The sequence below is a fragment of the Lactuca sativa genome, chromosome 7 (assembly GCF_002870075.4).
Source record: "Lactuca sativa cultivar Salinas chromosome 7, Lsat_Salinas_v11, whole genome shotgun sequence".
Taxonomy (NCBI): Eukaryota; Viridiplantae; Streptophyta; class Magnoliopsida; order Asterales; family Asteraceae; genus Lactuca; species Lactuca sativa.
Genome location: NC_056629.2, coordinates 32,210,132 through 32,227,047, shown reverse-complemented (window position 1 = coordinate 32,227,047; position 16,916 = coordinate 32,210,132). Strand labels below are relative to the sequence as shown.

Below are 16,916 nucleotides of genomic sequence, written 5' to 3'. Positions count from 1 at the left end.
GTGGTGAAGGATTACAATTGTGAGATCCTCTACCACCCGGGGAAGGCCAATGTCATGGTCGATGCGCTTAGCTGCAAGGCAATGCCGATCAGAGATATTTGTTTGAGGATGATGGTGGTGACCCTGTTGTTGGAGCGGATTCAAGAGGCCTAACAGGAGGCTACGAAGGAGGAACATCGCAAGAGTGAGCGTATTGTGGGTCAGGTTTCCTCCTTCGATTATGACAGTTGTGGATTGTTAACTCTACACCATAGAGTGTGGGTCCCATATCATGGGGGTGTGTACCAGGTATTGATGGAGGAGGCATACAAATCCAGGTTTTCCATCCATCTAGGGAGACGAAGATGTACATGGATCTTCGTCTTAATTATTGGTGGCTCTGCATGAAGAGGGATGTAGCTTGGTTCATTGAGAGATGCTTGACCTGTAGGAAGGTCAAGGCCGAGCACCAGAGGCCTCACAGCAAGATCCAACCGTTGGATATTCCATTGTGTAAATAGGAAGATATCACTATGGATTTCATCACGAAGCTTCCCAATACCGCGCGGGGAGTGGATTCGATTTGAGTCATCGTGGATCGGTTGACCAAGAGCGCCTATTTCGTTCCAATTCAGGAGAGCATTTCGGCCGAGAAGTTAGCCGACATCTATATTAGAGATGTAGTGGCTCGGCATGGGGTGCCAGTTTTGGTGATTTTTGACAGAGATGTGCGGTTCACTTCCAGATCCTGGAAGAAGTTTCACGATGAGCTGGGTACTCGTCTGCACTTCAACACTGATTTTCACCCGCAGAAGGATGGTCAGAGTGAGCGAACCATCCAGACTTTAAAGGATATGTTGCGGGCATGTGTTCTAGACTTCGGAGGTAGTTGGGATACTTACCTTCATTTGGCAGAGTTTTCCTATAATAACAGCTATCACGTGAGTATCGACCGTCCCCTATTCGAGATGTTGTATGGGAGGAAGTGCAGGACCCCAATATGCTAGGGTGAGGTTGGCCAGAGAGTCATGGGGAGTACCGAAGTGGCACTCAAGAATACAGAGAGGATCCAACAGGTGCAGAGCAGGCTTCAGAATGCTCATAGTTGGCAAAAAAGTTATGCCGACAGACTTCATTCGGACCTGGAGTTCCAGGTCGGGATATGGTGCTTCTGAAGGTGTCGCCTTGGAAAGGTGTCATTCGGTTCAAGTAGCGGGGCAAGTTGGGCCCCAGGTACATTGGACCTTTCGGGGTTGTAGCCCGGGTGGGAAAGGTGGCATATAGGATGCACATGCCAGCTGAACTCAGTCAAATTCATAGTACTTTTCACGTCTCCAAGTTGCGGAAGCTCCTGGTGGACGACTCGGCAGTGGTGCCTTTGAAGAATATTTAGGTGGATGACAGCCTGAACTACATCGAGCGGCCAGTGGCGATCCTCGACAGGAAGTCGAAGGATCTGAGGAACAAGAGGGTGGAGTTGGTGAAGGTGCACTGGCAGCACCACAAGGGCTCGGAATGGACCTGAGAGTCGGAGGACGAGATGAGGGAACACCACCCCGAGCTTTTTCCTGATTCAACAACAGACTTCAAGGACAAAGTCTAAAATAAGTGGGGGAGATTTGTAACACTCGGCCCATGGTACATATTTAAATTCAAGTATTTTTCATGTTTTGCCCTGGGACACGGCGAGTTGGAGGCCCAACTCATTGAGTAGACTCGACTTTGGACCTGCAGGTTTAGTGACCTACTCGACGAGTCGGGGGACTGAATCGATGAGTAGGAGATGTCTGGATGAAACCCTAACATTAGCGTTTGCACCCTATTTAAACGTCTTATTTTGCCTTAACCCAACCCCCATCGTCCCTCCCAACCCAGAGAAACCCTAACTCGAAACCTTAAGCCCCTTTTGAGTGTTCTTGAGCTTTTTGGTGACTTTTATGTGCATTTGAAGTTGGAAGAGAAAAAGAAAGCTTGAGAGTTCAAGTGGAAGCTAGTAGATCCAGAGGTTTTGCTTCATTCTCAGTTCATTGAAGGTAAAAAGCTTGAACCTTGACCATCTATCTCCTAGATCTTGTTTTGGGGCTATTTTCTACCTTTTCTAAGCTTTTGGGAGGCTATACTCGGATTTGTATGTATATTTGGAGTTGCACTTCAGATCTGGAACCATTGAGGGTTCCCATGGCATAAAGGTGCCAACTTCATGGCCTTGGGAGACCCATAGAACATATAAACCCCCTTTGTATGTCTTTTTGAGCCAAAGGCCCCATGCATGGACATCAAGTTTGTAGCTTTACATATAAAATGGACCTTAGGAGGCCAGATCTATAGTTTTGATGCATTAAGACCCATTATAATCGACTAAATAGTTTTGGACAAAGAGGGACTCGACGAGTCACTTGGGTGACTCGGCGAGTCAAATCGCATTTTACCCAAATGCCTTCTGGAAATGGTCTTTGGTTGAGTGGAAGGAACACTCAGCCTGTTAGGATGTTGTTATGGACTTGAAGATGGAAGGACTCGACGAGTTCAAAGAGGAACTCGGCGAGTTCAAGGCAATGTCCCAACCACATGAAGACGGGCTCGACGAGTTCAAGGATGAACTCGGCGAGTCATAGACTGAACACCTTCATATGGATGAAGGACGAACTCGGCGAGTCGGTTGAAGATAGTCTGATGTGTTGTTGAAGGCGAATTGGTCGACCTCTTGCTAGACTCGATGAGTAGGGACGGGATTATGACATTTTGTGGTCATGGGGACTCGGCGAGTTGGTGGACCAACTCGGCGAGTCGAGTCAACCAGATGTTGACTTTGACCAAGGTTTTGACCTTGACTTTGACTGGGACTTGAGTGACCCTTGTAAGGGTTATGAGTATGAATTGATAACTTAGAAAAGTTATCGTATAGGGATTGAGGCGTCGAGGAGAGTCGATTTTTACACCGAGGACAATGTAGGTACTACACGGCATTAAGGTGAGTTACCTTCCAGTAGAAGTGGGTCTAAGGCACCAAGGTTGACCCACTAGTAGTTGATTACAGTAGAGATGATTGTCTATGTGATAATTGTCTGGTTTCTATTATTAGATGTATTCTATGTGCTAGTATGATATGTTCTATGTGCTAGTGGTAGTAGGAATGGGAATAGTCCCTGATTCGGTCGTTAGGACCGATGGGTAGGACGGACACCCCAGATATGTCTGACAGCATGATTATGATATATATTATTATGTGATACTAGTAGGGGTGAAATAGTCCTCAAGACCGAGTGAGCTAGACCGGAGGCCAGAGGGTAGGTAGGCACCCTATAATGACCTTACACGGGTAGGCAGGCACCCCAGAATGGCCTGAAACGGGTAAGTCAGCACCCCAGAATGGCTTGACATGGGTAGGTCAGCACCCCATAATGACTTGACATGGGTAGGTCGGGCACCCCATAACTGCCCGACAGTATGTATGGTTGTATGGTATGCGGTATGATGCGGGAACTCACTAAGCTTCGTGCTTACCGTTTTTAGTCTTGGTTTTAGATACCTCTTCAACTAAGGGGAAGGAGCCGACATGGTAGTATCGCATCACACACATATGATTTCCGCTTTGAGAACCATGGGATTATACTTTGACATTTTACTATTCGATGTATGGTTTTCAAGACTTGTGATTTGTGACTTGTTGTTTTGAAAGGATAGCAACGATGTTTTCCGTAAACTATTTTTATAAGTAATGTAATTAAACAAAAAAATTTGGGTCATCGATTTTGGGATGTTACATGCTGGTCATTCTCCATGTATGCCACCCAACGTCGACTCGTGATGGGGTCCCTAACCCCAAAGAACTCAAGCACACCACACTCTTTAAACTCCTGGAACGAGGGAGCTCGGGCTCCAATCTGGACTGCAACAATCTTGGCTCAAAAAGACCTGAGCCGCTCCTCCATGATCTTCATAATACCCTCCTTGACGGTCCCGGAAATCACCAGGGTAGCAGCAAGAATTCCACGTGTCACCTCGGTTGCAATAAGGTCGCACAACCTCGCATCAATGGGCTCTGCACCGGAGCCCGACCTAGATCCCAATCTTGATCCTGAACCTCGAGTGATCATCACCATCCTCAACTGAAAATACCACAAAATAGAATGATAAAGATATTTAAAAAGGGAATCCCTCATCCCCACCGGTCTCCTTAGAGATTTTAGGTCTAACATTGGTTTGGGTACATGTCCTGTGCTTTCAATAGTACGGGCCCAATACTACTTTCCACATATACTTGTACCTTCCTCAAGGATCTACCTAAAAAACTCTAATTCACCATAAAACAATAACACGACCCACAGAATACCACATAACTCGAACCCTATGCATCCAAGTTATACACAAATAGAATCACATAGACTTTCAAATAAGCTTATACCCTAGACCACAATCCAGAAAAAGAATAGTAATAAGGCAGAATTCATCATTCGAGGACTATACAATCCTAAACGTATACAACTTTGAAAGCATACACATAGAAAAATCCATCCAATTATCAATTTCCAAATATAACTATAGTATGGCTAACATATTAGGGAAACACTTACTTGAGCTCGGCCGACTACGCGCATTACACTCTCCCTTTTTTTTTCTTACAAAGAAATCGGTTTCAAGAAGTTTTTAACTTTCAATTTTTGAAAAACAATTTTACCATTCCCTCAGTTTGAGTTCTGACACACACGATAGTATGCCCGAATCCCTCAAACCAAGGCTCTAATACCAAATTGTAACAACCCAAATTTTCAGATGAAAATTTTCATTTTTAATAATAAAATCCATGACCCTTAATTGCAAATTCCAATCATAAAGTGTATCTCAAAAATTCATTACATCAAATAATTATTCAAAAGATCAGAGTGTCCATATCAAAATGCTGGAGAGTGCGTGTCGCGCCATCATACCGGGCCCTTGCCCTTAGATCCTGAAGTACCTGAAATAACCAACAAACTGTAAGCTAATGCTTCGTGAGTTCCCCATAAGATACCCACATACAAACATATAAATCTATATACGCCATGCATACAAACAAACATGTAAGGATGCCACAGAAAACCTCCATGGTCTTAATCCGGGTACCATTGGAACCCCTACATGGTCTTAACCAACCGCCATGGGAACCCCCACATGGTATTAACTAACTGCCATGGGAACCCCCACATGGTCTTCACATGAGTACATAACACATTGATAACACATGCACAAATAACCATTACAGCTAATTAACATGGGCTGACATTGGTGCCTTCGACCCATTGGTATGGTGTGGAAACTCATCTCAGTCAGCTGAACACGAACGTTGCTTGCCTAACAGACTGAAATCACACACTGAACAATAATACCATAATCCCTAAATTAGAATTATAAAACAATAAAGTTAAAGAGTCCAAACACCTAAGCCCAAGTCCTTTCATAGTGGCCCACAAGTCTTCCCTTTGATAATGGGCCTAAGGTCCATAATAAAACTATTAATGGGCCACATGGCCCAATAAGCCCCTACTAATACAATTATGGCCCAACTCAGAATATCAGCTCACATCTCTAAATGTGACCAGAACCAACACTGATTTAAGCCCACTACACCTTCAAGTCCACACAAAGCCCAAAATCCCATTTGAGTGTGTTCACCCTGCATACCACTCCAGTACGTCCACCGTACAACTTGCTACGCGCGACGTACAAATAGGCTATGCACTAAACGACCATTAAGTGCTTAATACTTAAGATTTCAACGTCAAACTTCAGATCTGGGTCTAATAAGATATTCTAAGGCATAAAGTTGGCAACTTTATGCCCTTGCATGCCATGAATGATCGCAATAGTCCATCTTTTCCATTAAGACCTCATTTAAGACTTCTAAATTATGCATAGAGTCCAAACCACCATCAAGATGTCACCTTTATGCATTTAACAAGCTCAAGGAGCTCAAATCTATCTATTCTAGTCTATGGAGTTGCTCAACTCACAAGAGAATGTCCAAAATCCAAAAAGGGACTCCATAACAAAACCCTAACTCAATAAAATGAAAGAGATGACAAGGTTATAACTTTATACCTCTAGAAGTTCCTCAAGATGATCTAGATGCAGGATCTAGAAGCTTAATTACACCCAAAGCTTGAATACCACCTTCTCCATCTTGAATGCTCTCTAAAATGGCCACCAACACACTTTCTAAGCTTAATAATCACACTCATAAGGAAATCTGAGGTTAAGGGACGATATGAGGCTATAGAGGCTGGTTAGGGTTTAGTCCTAATGACTTAAAGATGCTTATATAGGTGTCAAGTCCAAAAATTAGGGTTTTGACCAATAGTCACGTACACCCCGCGTACCCCATGGTACGCCCAACGTACGTGCCAACCCTCCGTGATCATCCATCCTTAGTATGCTAAGCGTACTCCTGGAGTACGCCCAACGTAAGAAGGGACCATTAAGCAATAATTTTCATTTCAAGGGTATAAAAGGGTAATTACCTGATTTGAAGTGTTAAAATCTGGAACGAAACAACAATGGAGGAGATGTTTCCCGACGGTACCTACCATCCTCGGGTGACAACTAATAGTAATCACAGGAAGAAACGCTCCTACAATTTGACAGTGTTGGTGTATGCTTGGATGATGGGTTTTTTCAATTTGAAGTCCGATGAGAAGAACCCGTTAAGGAATTGAGATAATTGATCTTGTCTTGAACTTAAGGTGAAGAAGACGAAAATGGAGGTAAGGTTTGATAACCTTGTCTCCCTCTCAGTGAAAATAAGTGTATATATATGTCAATATGTATGTCTGCTGAATTCATCACCCATTCTTTGTGCTTTTCCAGTGAACCAAATGAACGTCAAGATGACATCCTAACCACCGAGCACCAGCCTCGGAGAAGGAGCTTCGGTAGGCGGCTTCTATTTCTCTAACATATCTTCACTGGGTTTACATTAAAATCTTTTTTTTTCTTGGATTCAAGGGGTTTCAATCTTTGGGTTTGTAAGCCCAGTTCAAGAGGTGAACACCATGATCCAAGGGAAAAGGTTGGAAATGTATGAATAAGAAATTTGTTGTAAAGGGCACGAGTAGGGTGTTCTTTGATTTGTTTAGTTTAGTTTTTTTCTAGGGCTTGATTTTGGATTTTATTCATCGTATTGGGGATGTCTGGAGAAGACCAAGTCCAAAGAAAGAGAGAGAGAGAGAGAGAGAGAGAGAGAGAGAGAGAGAGAGAGAGTAAGAGTGAGAGAGAGAGAAATGTATGACAAGTGAGATCTTGCCTTGTTTTTTAATTATGAAAATCTTAAAATAAAGACATAAATGTAAAAAAAAAAATAAGTAAACAAAATAAAAAGGTATAATAGTCTTTTTAAATTTGATGGGGCCCATAACCATAATTGTTTTTTTAATTTAAGACTAATGATACAAGTTGAAAAGATTTTTCACTTCATCTATATTTTTTGGAAACCATAGAAACCAAATTTGCGTCTTAGTCAACTGGTTATATGTCTATACTAGACGAATTCTCGGCATAGGTTAAAAATATATTATTAGAATATAGTTTTCAAACACCTTTTAGTTAATTCGATTCATCAATTTAGGTTCTTTTATTATTGTTATATTTAATGTTTTCCTTTTAACTATGTTAAAAAAAAATAGATTGATTTTTTTTAAACATTATTTGATATTTTACTTTAGGTTTTAAATTTTACACTAAAATTTTAAGCTTATTTGATATATTAATGTATTTAACTATATATTGAAGTTAACAAATTAAGTATATCATATTGATAAGTCACAAATTCCTCTATTTATGATAATGTTTACAACTAAAAGCATGTTTAAGTTAATAAATTAAGTATAATGTATGGAAATATGAAAAGTTGGGAGTTTCAAATGAACGTGGTGAAAGAAAAAATGCTTCATTTATAATACAATATTATATGATATGATATGATGATTATAGTTTTAATTTTTAAGTCATTGTGATATATACAATTATTTGATAATTTTATAAACCGTTTAAAATTATATAAATTATATATCAAACGTATGATAATCTATATATAACGGGTAACAAAATGTATAAACAAAAATATGAACTACAACTTTTAGTAACATAAAAATACAAAAACATCTATTATAACATTTGTATTAAAAAACATATATATATATATATATATATATATATATATATATATATATACAATGAATAATAAAAAATATAAAAAATAAACACTACAACTTTTAATAACATAAAAACACTAAAATATTTATTATAACATTTTTATTAACTTTTCATATTTAAATCACAAATCTCTTCAAATAGATTAATGTTTTTAATGAGCAAAACTTTACAACCTTATAAAAGAAAAAAAATAAAGTTATTAGTGATTGCTAATTAATAATCATAAGTTAAAAACTCTTGAGTTGTAATTAATAAATATACATAAATTAGAAAACTCTTGAGTTGTAGTGTTAGTTTCAAATGAATATAGTATTTGGAAATGTGTATTTATTATTATTATTATTATTATTATTATTATTATTATTATTATTATTATTATTATTATATTTGTCTAAATAATTGGTTTTGAAGCATTATTTTTAATCCTTTCAATTATTAAACATAAAGATATTTAATTATAAATTTATAACATACAGAGGTGCATATATATGCTAAACAAATCACATATAATATATATTTTCGTAAATGTCATATGTAATTCTTGTCATAGTAATATGGATAAATTACTTTCATATGAAAAACATATCATGATAAGTCATCATAATTACATATCAAATGTTAAAAATTATGTTATCTTTTAAATATTGTCTTGTAAATATGTTGTGTAGGATAACCCAACAAAAAAATAATATAAAATAAGCATAATCAAAATAAAAAACTACAATCAAATAAATAAGAACATTAGGTGGTTGAATATATAAATAAAAATGTTACATAAATATACGTTTAAATCAAAAGGAAAACCTAACATTCGTCTACTTTGCTCAAACAAAAAAAACCTATATCCGTTTTCTGAATCTTCTTTCTTTATTGACACCATTCAACCATAGAAACTTGATGACAATTCTTCACTAACCTGCAATCAATTTTTTTTTCTTGAAAAAGAAGAATGATAAAGATATTCCAAGCAAAACATTGGAGAGTCACATTCAAGATTGAGTAATACATACAAATCACATATAAAGGTCAAATGAGAAATTGAGCATAATAAAAGAATATAAAAGCTTCATTTGTTCTCGTTGAAAGAAAAAAACCATATTACAATTACCATCGATGCGACATAACCCATTTCTTCAAATCATCATATTTGGATCGTGAATGCTTCAACTATATGAAAATTTTTGAATGATAATATCTTCAACCAAATGAAGACTTTTTGTAAGAAAAATGTACTAATATAACTACATATATAATGAAGGTGAAAGAGTATCGGGGTTTCAAATGCATGAGGTGTTGAACTTATAGAGTGTGTGATTTTCTTGGAATGAGATTATGTGATTAACTACTTTGAAGGTGAAAGGGTGTAGGGGTTTCAAATGCACGAGGTGTTGACAATTTTTTATGGGGGTTACAAATAAGATTGAAGAAAAAATGTTAGCTTTAGACATGTGAAGGTCTGAAGAGTAATAGTTCCATAGAACAAGGGGCAAAGAAAAATGTTCTCTACATATATGGGCAGTCGGAAGAGGCGGGAAAATGGTAAAAACCCTAGTTCGGATTGAGCATCGGTCGTTCTTCTCGTTAATTTCTACTTGATTTTTCCACCAATCCACGCAAATGGGGATAAAGGTAGTTATTTTCCTAGAATCTGATAATCTTTTATTGTCGTTAACATGTTTGATTCTGGTAATTTAAACTGTTCTGAAAATTGTTTCTTGAATTTGGGTGTTTAGGGTTTAACGAAGCTTCTAGCGGACAATGCCCCGAAGGCCATGAAAGAGCAGAAATTCGAGAGTTATTTTGGTCGGAAAATCGCCATCGATGCTAGCATGAGCATCTACCAGTTTCTGGTACCCAAATTCTCGTTTCCCCTTCCCCTTCCCCTTCCCCTTCCCCTTCCCATTTCAAGATAAATCACTATACGTATGTGTTATGCTTCATATGAAAAACTGTAGATTGTCGTCGGAAGAAGTGGGACAGAAATGCTGACCAATGAGGCTGGTGATGTGACTAGGTAAGTATCTCAAACGATTTTTCACCTCTTAAACATATTAATTTTTGGATAAAAGATCATTGAATTCATATTCTAATCTACAATTTGGGTCTCATTTTTACAATTTGTTGTATGTATAACAGCCATTTGCAAGGAATGTTCAATCGGACTATTAGGCTTCTGGAATCTGGATTGAAGCCAGTGTAAATCCCTATTTCCTTCTTCTTCTTCTTTTTCAATCTTTCATTTTTTTATATATATGACCAATTTGACCTTCCTCTCTCTCTATATAGCTATGTTTTTGATGGGGCACCTCCCGATTTGAAGAAACAAGAACTTGCAAAAAGGTAACCTAATTCTTGTTTTATCATTACAAATAATGTCAATAATGTGACATAGTTTTAGAGTTATTACACAGATACTCAAGGCGAGAAGATGCAACAGCAGAGTTAGATGAGGCTATTAAGGTAATTTCATGACTTGTTTCCACTTCTTTTATGTGATCTTCATGTTTTTTTACTTATTTTTTTTTTATTTTTTATTTTTATCTTTTCACTGTTGTAGTCTGGCAATAAGGAAGACATTGAGAAATTTAGTAAACGTACTGTGAAGGTATCTAATTATCTATATGTTTTTCTTTAATGTTTATTTAATTTATAATTTATTTATGTTATAAACTATAAATAATTGTTTTCCATCTTTTTTAGGTAACAAGACAACACAATGAGGATTGCAAAAAACTTCTAAGGCTTATGGGAGTGCCTGTTATTGAGGTAACTTTTTTTTTTTTTTTTTAAAAAAAAAAAAAAAATAATAATTGAGAAAATAACATCACACTTATGGAAATGGAATGAAAAAGTAAATAAGGGTAAATTTGTAATTTTATTTGTTATGGGAGTGTAGGCCCCATCTGAAGCAGAGGCACAATGTGCTGCTCTTTGCAAAGCTGATAAGGTAATGTATTTTTTTTTTCCGTATATGCAAAACAAACATTTATTTTATTTTATTTAATATATTTAATTATAATAAATAAATTTGTTTCAGGTGTATGCTGTTGCCTCTGAAGATATGGATTCTCTTACTTTTGGAGCACCAAAATTTCTTAGACATTTAATGGATCCTGCTTCAAGAAAAATTCCCGTGATGGAATTTGATGTTTCCAAGGTTTTAAATTAAAAATATAAATTATTTATTTATTTATTTATACTATTTTTTTAACGTTGAGGTGCTAATTTTATAACAGGTTTTAGAGGAACTGAACCTTACAATGGATCAATTTATTGATCTCTGTATCCTATGTGGATGTGATTATTGTGACAGTATTAGAGGTTGTTAAATAAATATATAATTTTTATAATAAGTTTCTTGTTTTTTTTTATTTTTTTATTTTATATATTTGTTTTCTTTTTAAATTTTAGGTATTGGTGGGCAGACAGCTTTGAAGCTCATTCGTCAACATGGGTCAATAGAAACTATCCTTGAAAATATAAACAAAGAGAGGTTCTTTATTTATTTATTTATTTATTTTTAAAAAATGTTAGAGAATGTTATTTACGGTTTTACCCTTGTTGTCAGATATCAAATACCTGAGAATTGGCCATATCAGGAGGCTAGACGCCTTTTCAAAGAGCCTTTGGTTTGTGTTGATGATGAACAGCTTGAACTTAAATGGACTTCTCCAGATGAAGAAGTGAGATTCATATTATAATAACAAAAAATAGCAATGTACTTTGAAAAATCTATTTTTGCTAAAATTAATTAATTATTTTTTCAAAGTATGATGTAATAATTGGATATTTTTTTTTGAAGTAAAACGACTTAATAGTAAAATACAATACTGTAATAGAAATAAATGAAAGTACATTGCTATTTTTTCATTTAGCCCTTTTTTTAATTTCTATATTCTTTTGGTTTATTTATTTATTTTTTTCATTTTCAGGGCTTGTTAAACTTCTTGGTGACTGAAAATGGGTTCAACAGTGACAGAGTCACAAAGGCAAGGACACCAAATGATTTACTCATTATTTATTTATTTATTTAAAAATAAATATATAACTGTTTTTTCTAGCTCTTTGTATATGTAAATATATAACTAATCGTGTATTTTAATAACAGGCAGTGGAGAAAATAAAAGCTTCCAAGAACAAATCGTCACAAAATCGGTAAATAAATCAATTAAATTATTCATTGAATTTATTTTTATTCCTATTCTTAATTTAATTTTTTATTATTTTATATTTGTGTTTTTTTTATACCAGATTAGAATCATTCTTTAAACCAGTTGTTAGCACTTCTGTTCCCATTAAAAGAAAGGTACACCTTCTTTCTGTTGTAATTGAATTATTTTACTTTTTTTTTGTTGAATTATCTCCAGTTATATTTCTTTTACATAATTTTTGCAAAATTGAGGACTGATTTTTTTTTTTTTTTTTTTGCATTAAGTGGTGTTTGGATAAAGTAGGATTAATTAGTTTTAAAATGAAGTCATTCCTTTTTCTGTATTAAGTAAAAAGAAGACCCATATATAAGTAAAAAAGAGATAGAAAAAAAAAGTGAACCATTGTTGTATAATTACAAATTTAACCCTTTGGCTGTCAGGGAACTAAATGCATTCTTGGATCTTCAAAACAAGTAACCAAGACTAAGATATTAACTGGAACGATCATAAGCAGCTTTAGTCCTCCAACTTTAAGTCTGTGTTCCAAACACCCCCTGATGTTATCCAAAGGTGTATGCTTTGGCACATGAAGCCAAAATGGTGATTTTTTTTTAGAATCTAGCCGTGATTTTTTGAGAAACTAGTGGATTGTCTTAGGTCATGTTTCTTTTTTTCTTTCTTCCAATAAAAAATATTTGAGAAAATAATGTGTGTATGGATTTTCTTTAAATAATTTACGACGTTTTTGTGTGTTTTGTGACACAGGAAACGAATGAAAAAGCTGCAAAAGAACCAGCCAACAAAAAAGCAAAGGGTGGAGCTGGTAGAAAAAAGAAATAGGTTCGTTTTTTAATATTTTGTCATTTCAAAGTTTATGGTAAAAAAAAAAGAACTTGTACTTTCATATTTTATCTGTTTAGCCATTAAATTAAATTATATTATAATCTTTTCATAAGATTTAATGATTTGGTGGCTAAATCATTGAGAGTCCTTTTCTACACTTGTAGGTGCTTGATTCTGTTGTATGACTGATGCCTCCCTCCAACTTTAATGATTTTTTTTTAAATATTTTGTTTTGTAATATTAAGAAGTTTCTAGTTTCTGATGATAAGTTCGCTCTAAAATCGAGGTATCATGTTATCTTTTACTGAAACGACTGTTTTTTTTACATCACTAATATTGACGTCTGTGTAGGAAGTAAAGTGTACTTTGCATGTTTCTTTCTCTATGATTCATAATATGTGATTGCATGTTAAATATAGCAATGCTAGGAAACAATTTTTTTAACCCTTTTTGTATACGTGGAAGTTATCAAACTATATGTAATTTAATAATGAATCGTTCATATTCATAGGCATTCGTTAGTTTCTCGTTCTATTGAACACAAACCAAATATCTAATATCTAATATCTAATTATCAAATATAAAAGCAAATTCTAAAGTACGTATATAAACATGGTTGAATTTAAACAAAAAATAAAGTAGTTTATTAGTTTTGGGCACAACTAATATTCTAAATTTAACAAAATCCACTCTTCAAATATAATGTCAAAAAAGAAAAAAAACAGCCAAAAAAAATACGCATCACAAATGCTAATAATATGACATGATATATCCATCCATCCATCCATCCTCTTGTTTTTGATTATTGAAGTCATGAGGATCCTTGAAGCAAGTCGTTTTTACTTTTACCTTTCTTCATTTTGGCTTTCACCCGTGATTTTGACACCAGGGTTTTTACCGTGTTTGTGAAGTTCCCTACCGCCATAATTATCAAAAGAACTCCACATGTAACCACCTGGTCAAATGTGAAAAAGACGTAAATGCCCTTCTCATCTTCATCATATCATAATAAAATATACAAGTATGATTGTTATAGAATAGGTAATGACATACCTGCCACTCAGAAACGACACCAACCACTGCGGTTTTAAGCAATAGCAGACCCACGTATGCTTCAAAAGCCTACGGATAGAAGATAAGCAAAGGGTAAATTAGTAAATATATGACTAAACAATGAATTGGAAATGAAAGTAGGTTGGTATTTAAGCAGAAAATGACCTGTAAGACAAAGAGAATTGGGTATAAAAGCCATATTTGACCTTCTACTCCAGCAGTTTCACCCCACACAACATCCATTCTTCTAGCCTGCAAATCAAAATCAAGTCCTTAAAGTAAAGATCCTTTTTCTTTTTTTTAATGTTTTTTTTTAATGAGTTAAATAAAAATTATAACAAAATACCTTTCCCAATGCTATACGAGTATAGAGCCTCTGGCGTTGGTATCTATTTTGTAAAAGCATTGCAACTCCTTGCATGATTGCCCATTTCAAAAACAATTGTATACCTTTCTGCAAAAAATAATAAATAAGATTAAAATTTAAACACACGAGCCTAATATTTTACATGAAATGTAATAATTTAATAAGTAATTTAACCTGTTTCTGGGAGCAATCGGGTTGCCTTTCTATCTCCCATGTAAGGCTGATGAGTGCCATAAGCATAGCACAATAGTGATGATATATCCACCTGAAAAAAATCAAGAGGGCATTTACGTCTTTTGCACAAATGAAAGATCAACAAGTCCATGCCCACTTTTTTAAGTGGGAAAAAAAAGTAAGCAATTTTTTTGTCTTCTTAACATCAGTCTTAGTCCCCAAATACAGTACGACCTGTCCTGTCTTATCTTGTCCTGTGTAACATGTGGGCCCTACACAACTAAAACATTTATAATGAAAGATTAATGAGACCACAATGTTTGTTGAATTATTACCATGGACGTATGTCACTTCCATTAACTCTCAAGATATTCTCTCTCAAAGCCAACCCTGTGTAGAGAAAGAGCAACCATGCCTGAAAAGGGCACACTCGTAATTTTCAATAATAAGGATGAGGAGGGCATTCGTGTCTTTTGGATAGAAAAGAGATCAAGAACGAATCTTTCTCCCATCTTTTTGGTTGAGACAAAAGATTTGCAATTTTTTGTCTCCAGTCCAATGCATGTCAAACACAGTACAACCTGTTATGTGTCCTGTGTAACAAATGGGATACAAGGGTGTGATGAGAAGAACACACATTACCTGGTACATCTGAACAGGTAATGCAGGAAAACATCCATTCCATACCCATGACCTTAGAAGCAGAAGCAATGATGGGAAAAAAAGAAACAGATATGCAGTCCTGTCCTGTTCATAGGGAACCAAAAAGAAAGAAAATAAAAATTCTATCTTTAGAAAAAATTAAACCAAATGAAATGATTAGTGTTTATTTGTTTATGAAATTGCTTTCATATATGTGTAGATGGAGGAGGTTTAAGATATTATATAGGTGGAAATTTTAGAACTTACTCTGAAATTATTGTATTCCTCCTTCACTTTCAATTGAACATCCTTTCTGGTAGCATGAACATTTATGGGACCAAGAAACATCTTCAAAAATCTTCCTGTAACCAGACAACACCAATTAAACATTTTTTTTTTCGAATTCTTAAGCTAAAATTTATTGCTTTCAAAATGCCAATTTGTTTGGATTTAATAACTAAACACCAAGTCATTACCACTTTATAAATATAACTTTTCATAGCTCTATGGAGTTATCAAAATTTCCTTCAATGTTTTCAAAAGCATTCCAATTTGAAATTGGAAAGTATGAATTATCAAAAAGTGGTGTGACTGGTGTTCTCGCAAGCATAATAATGAGGGATTAAATTAATTAATGAAAGCAAATCACCATAAGATTTGCTGGGAAGAAATGCAGCTGCATCTCCTTCACTCAATGTATAACTCGCTCTAGTTAGCTCTTCAACCAACTGTGTGAGGATAAAACAAACAATCAACTACAACCCAAATAAAGCATCCATTTTTATAACTGTCCACACAATAATATCTTCAATTTGCAACGAAAAATCAGTATTTATTAGCTTAAATACACACAGTAGCTTCTCGAGAGTGAACTAAATAAGAATCAATCAAACACACAAGGCCTTACTTTTTCGGCATCTTTTGGATCCAAATTCCCTTTCTTGACGGAGGAAGCAATGTATGAATGAAGCCTTTTGATACTTGAATCTAGAGCTAGGGCTCGTTGCCTTAGTGAAGCTTCCTCCTGTGAATTTCGAGAAATTAAAGTTGCCGCAGATTCCTGCAACTCTTTACTCTGTTCCACGATTCTACAAACTTCTTCCGCCGCGTTTCTCTCAGACGAGTTATTATCACCGCCACTGACGGTGGCGGTGGAGTCTCCCATCTCGAACAGATCAACGATCGATCGACTTTCTACCCAATTTTCACTGAACTGATTGCTTCTGCGTTTTTATAGTTATCGAAAAACTATGCGCCTGATTCCGTGATTAATGAATCGAATAACAAGGAATAACACGAATAGAGAAAAAGTACCGGGAATTAAACAGGAAGGGGAGGTTTCCGGCGAGGAAACGGCGACGACGGTGGCGAATCTTAAGCACACAATCTGATAGTTAAAGTTGTAATTTATAGTATCTCCGATCTCGCGATATTCATCACCACATAATTCAATTAAGATTTCATTTCCATATATTTCAATTATGGCAAATGGCGTGCTACATATTTTTAGAGGGTCATAT

At 35.5% G+C, this 16,916-nt stretch overlaps 2 protein-coding genes across 4 annotated transcripts; one reads left to right on the top strand and one right to left on the bottom strand.

Moving 5' to 3' along the window:
- Window positions 1-9,638: 9,638 nt before the first annotated feature.
- On the top strand, window positions 9,639-13,519 carry LOC111892034 (flap endonuclease 1). Of its 3 annotated transcripts, none has more exons than XR_006185250.2 (19): window positions 9,639-9,795; window positions 9,900-10,016; window positions 10,122-10,180; window positions 10,303-10,362; window positions 10,453-10,506; window positions 10,578-10,626; window positions 10,724-10,771; window positions 10,867-10,932; window positions 11,063-11,113; window positions 11,204-11,323; window positions 11,403-11,487; window positions 11,578-11,659; window positions 11,735-11,849; window positions 12,099-12,155; window positions 12,275-12,321; window positions 12,418-12,472; window positions 12,758-12,887; window positions 13,083-13,157; window positions 13,325-13,519. XR_006185250.2 is itself a non-coding variant. In XM_023888093.3 (18 exons), the coding sequence occupies exons 1-17, from the start codon at window positions 9,784-9,786 to the stop codon at window positions 13,155-13,157; spliced, it is 1,152 nt and encodes a 383-aa protein (XP_023743861.1). In that variant the 5' UTR covers window positions 9,639-9,783; the 3' UTR covers window positions 13,325-13,519. The 3 variants fall into 3 exon arrangements, 1 of the variants encoding a protein (XP_023743861.1); XR_002850416.3 differs by having other exon boundaries at window positions 12,758-12,917; XM_023888093.3 differs by lacking the exon at window positions 12,758-12,887.
- Window positions 13,520-13,781: 262 nt separating this feature from the next.
- On the bottom strand, window positions 13,782-16,867 carry LOC111892035 (uncharacterized). The gene is made up of 11 exons (XM_023888096.3): window positions 16,711-16,867; window positions 16,304-16,619; window positions 16,046-16,124; window positions 15,664-15,758; window positions 15,397-15,501; window positions 15,090-15,169; window positions 14,755-14,845; window positions 14,560-14,667; window positions 14,379-14,465; window positions 14,214-14,282; window positions 13,782-14,115 (listed from the first exon to the last, which is right to left on the bottom strand). The coding sequence occupies exons 2-11, from the start codon at window positions 16,559-16,561 to the stop codon at window positions 13,972-13,974; spliced, it is 1,116 nt and encodes a 371-aa protein (XP_023743864.1). The 5' UTR covers window positions 16,562-16,619; window positions 16,711-16,867; the 3' UTR covers window positions 13,782-13,971.
- Window positions 16,868-16,916: the final 49 nt, after the last annotated feature.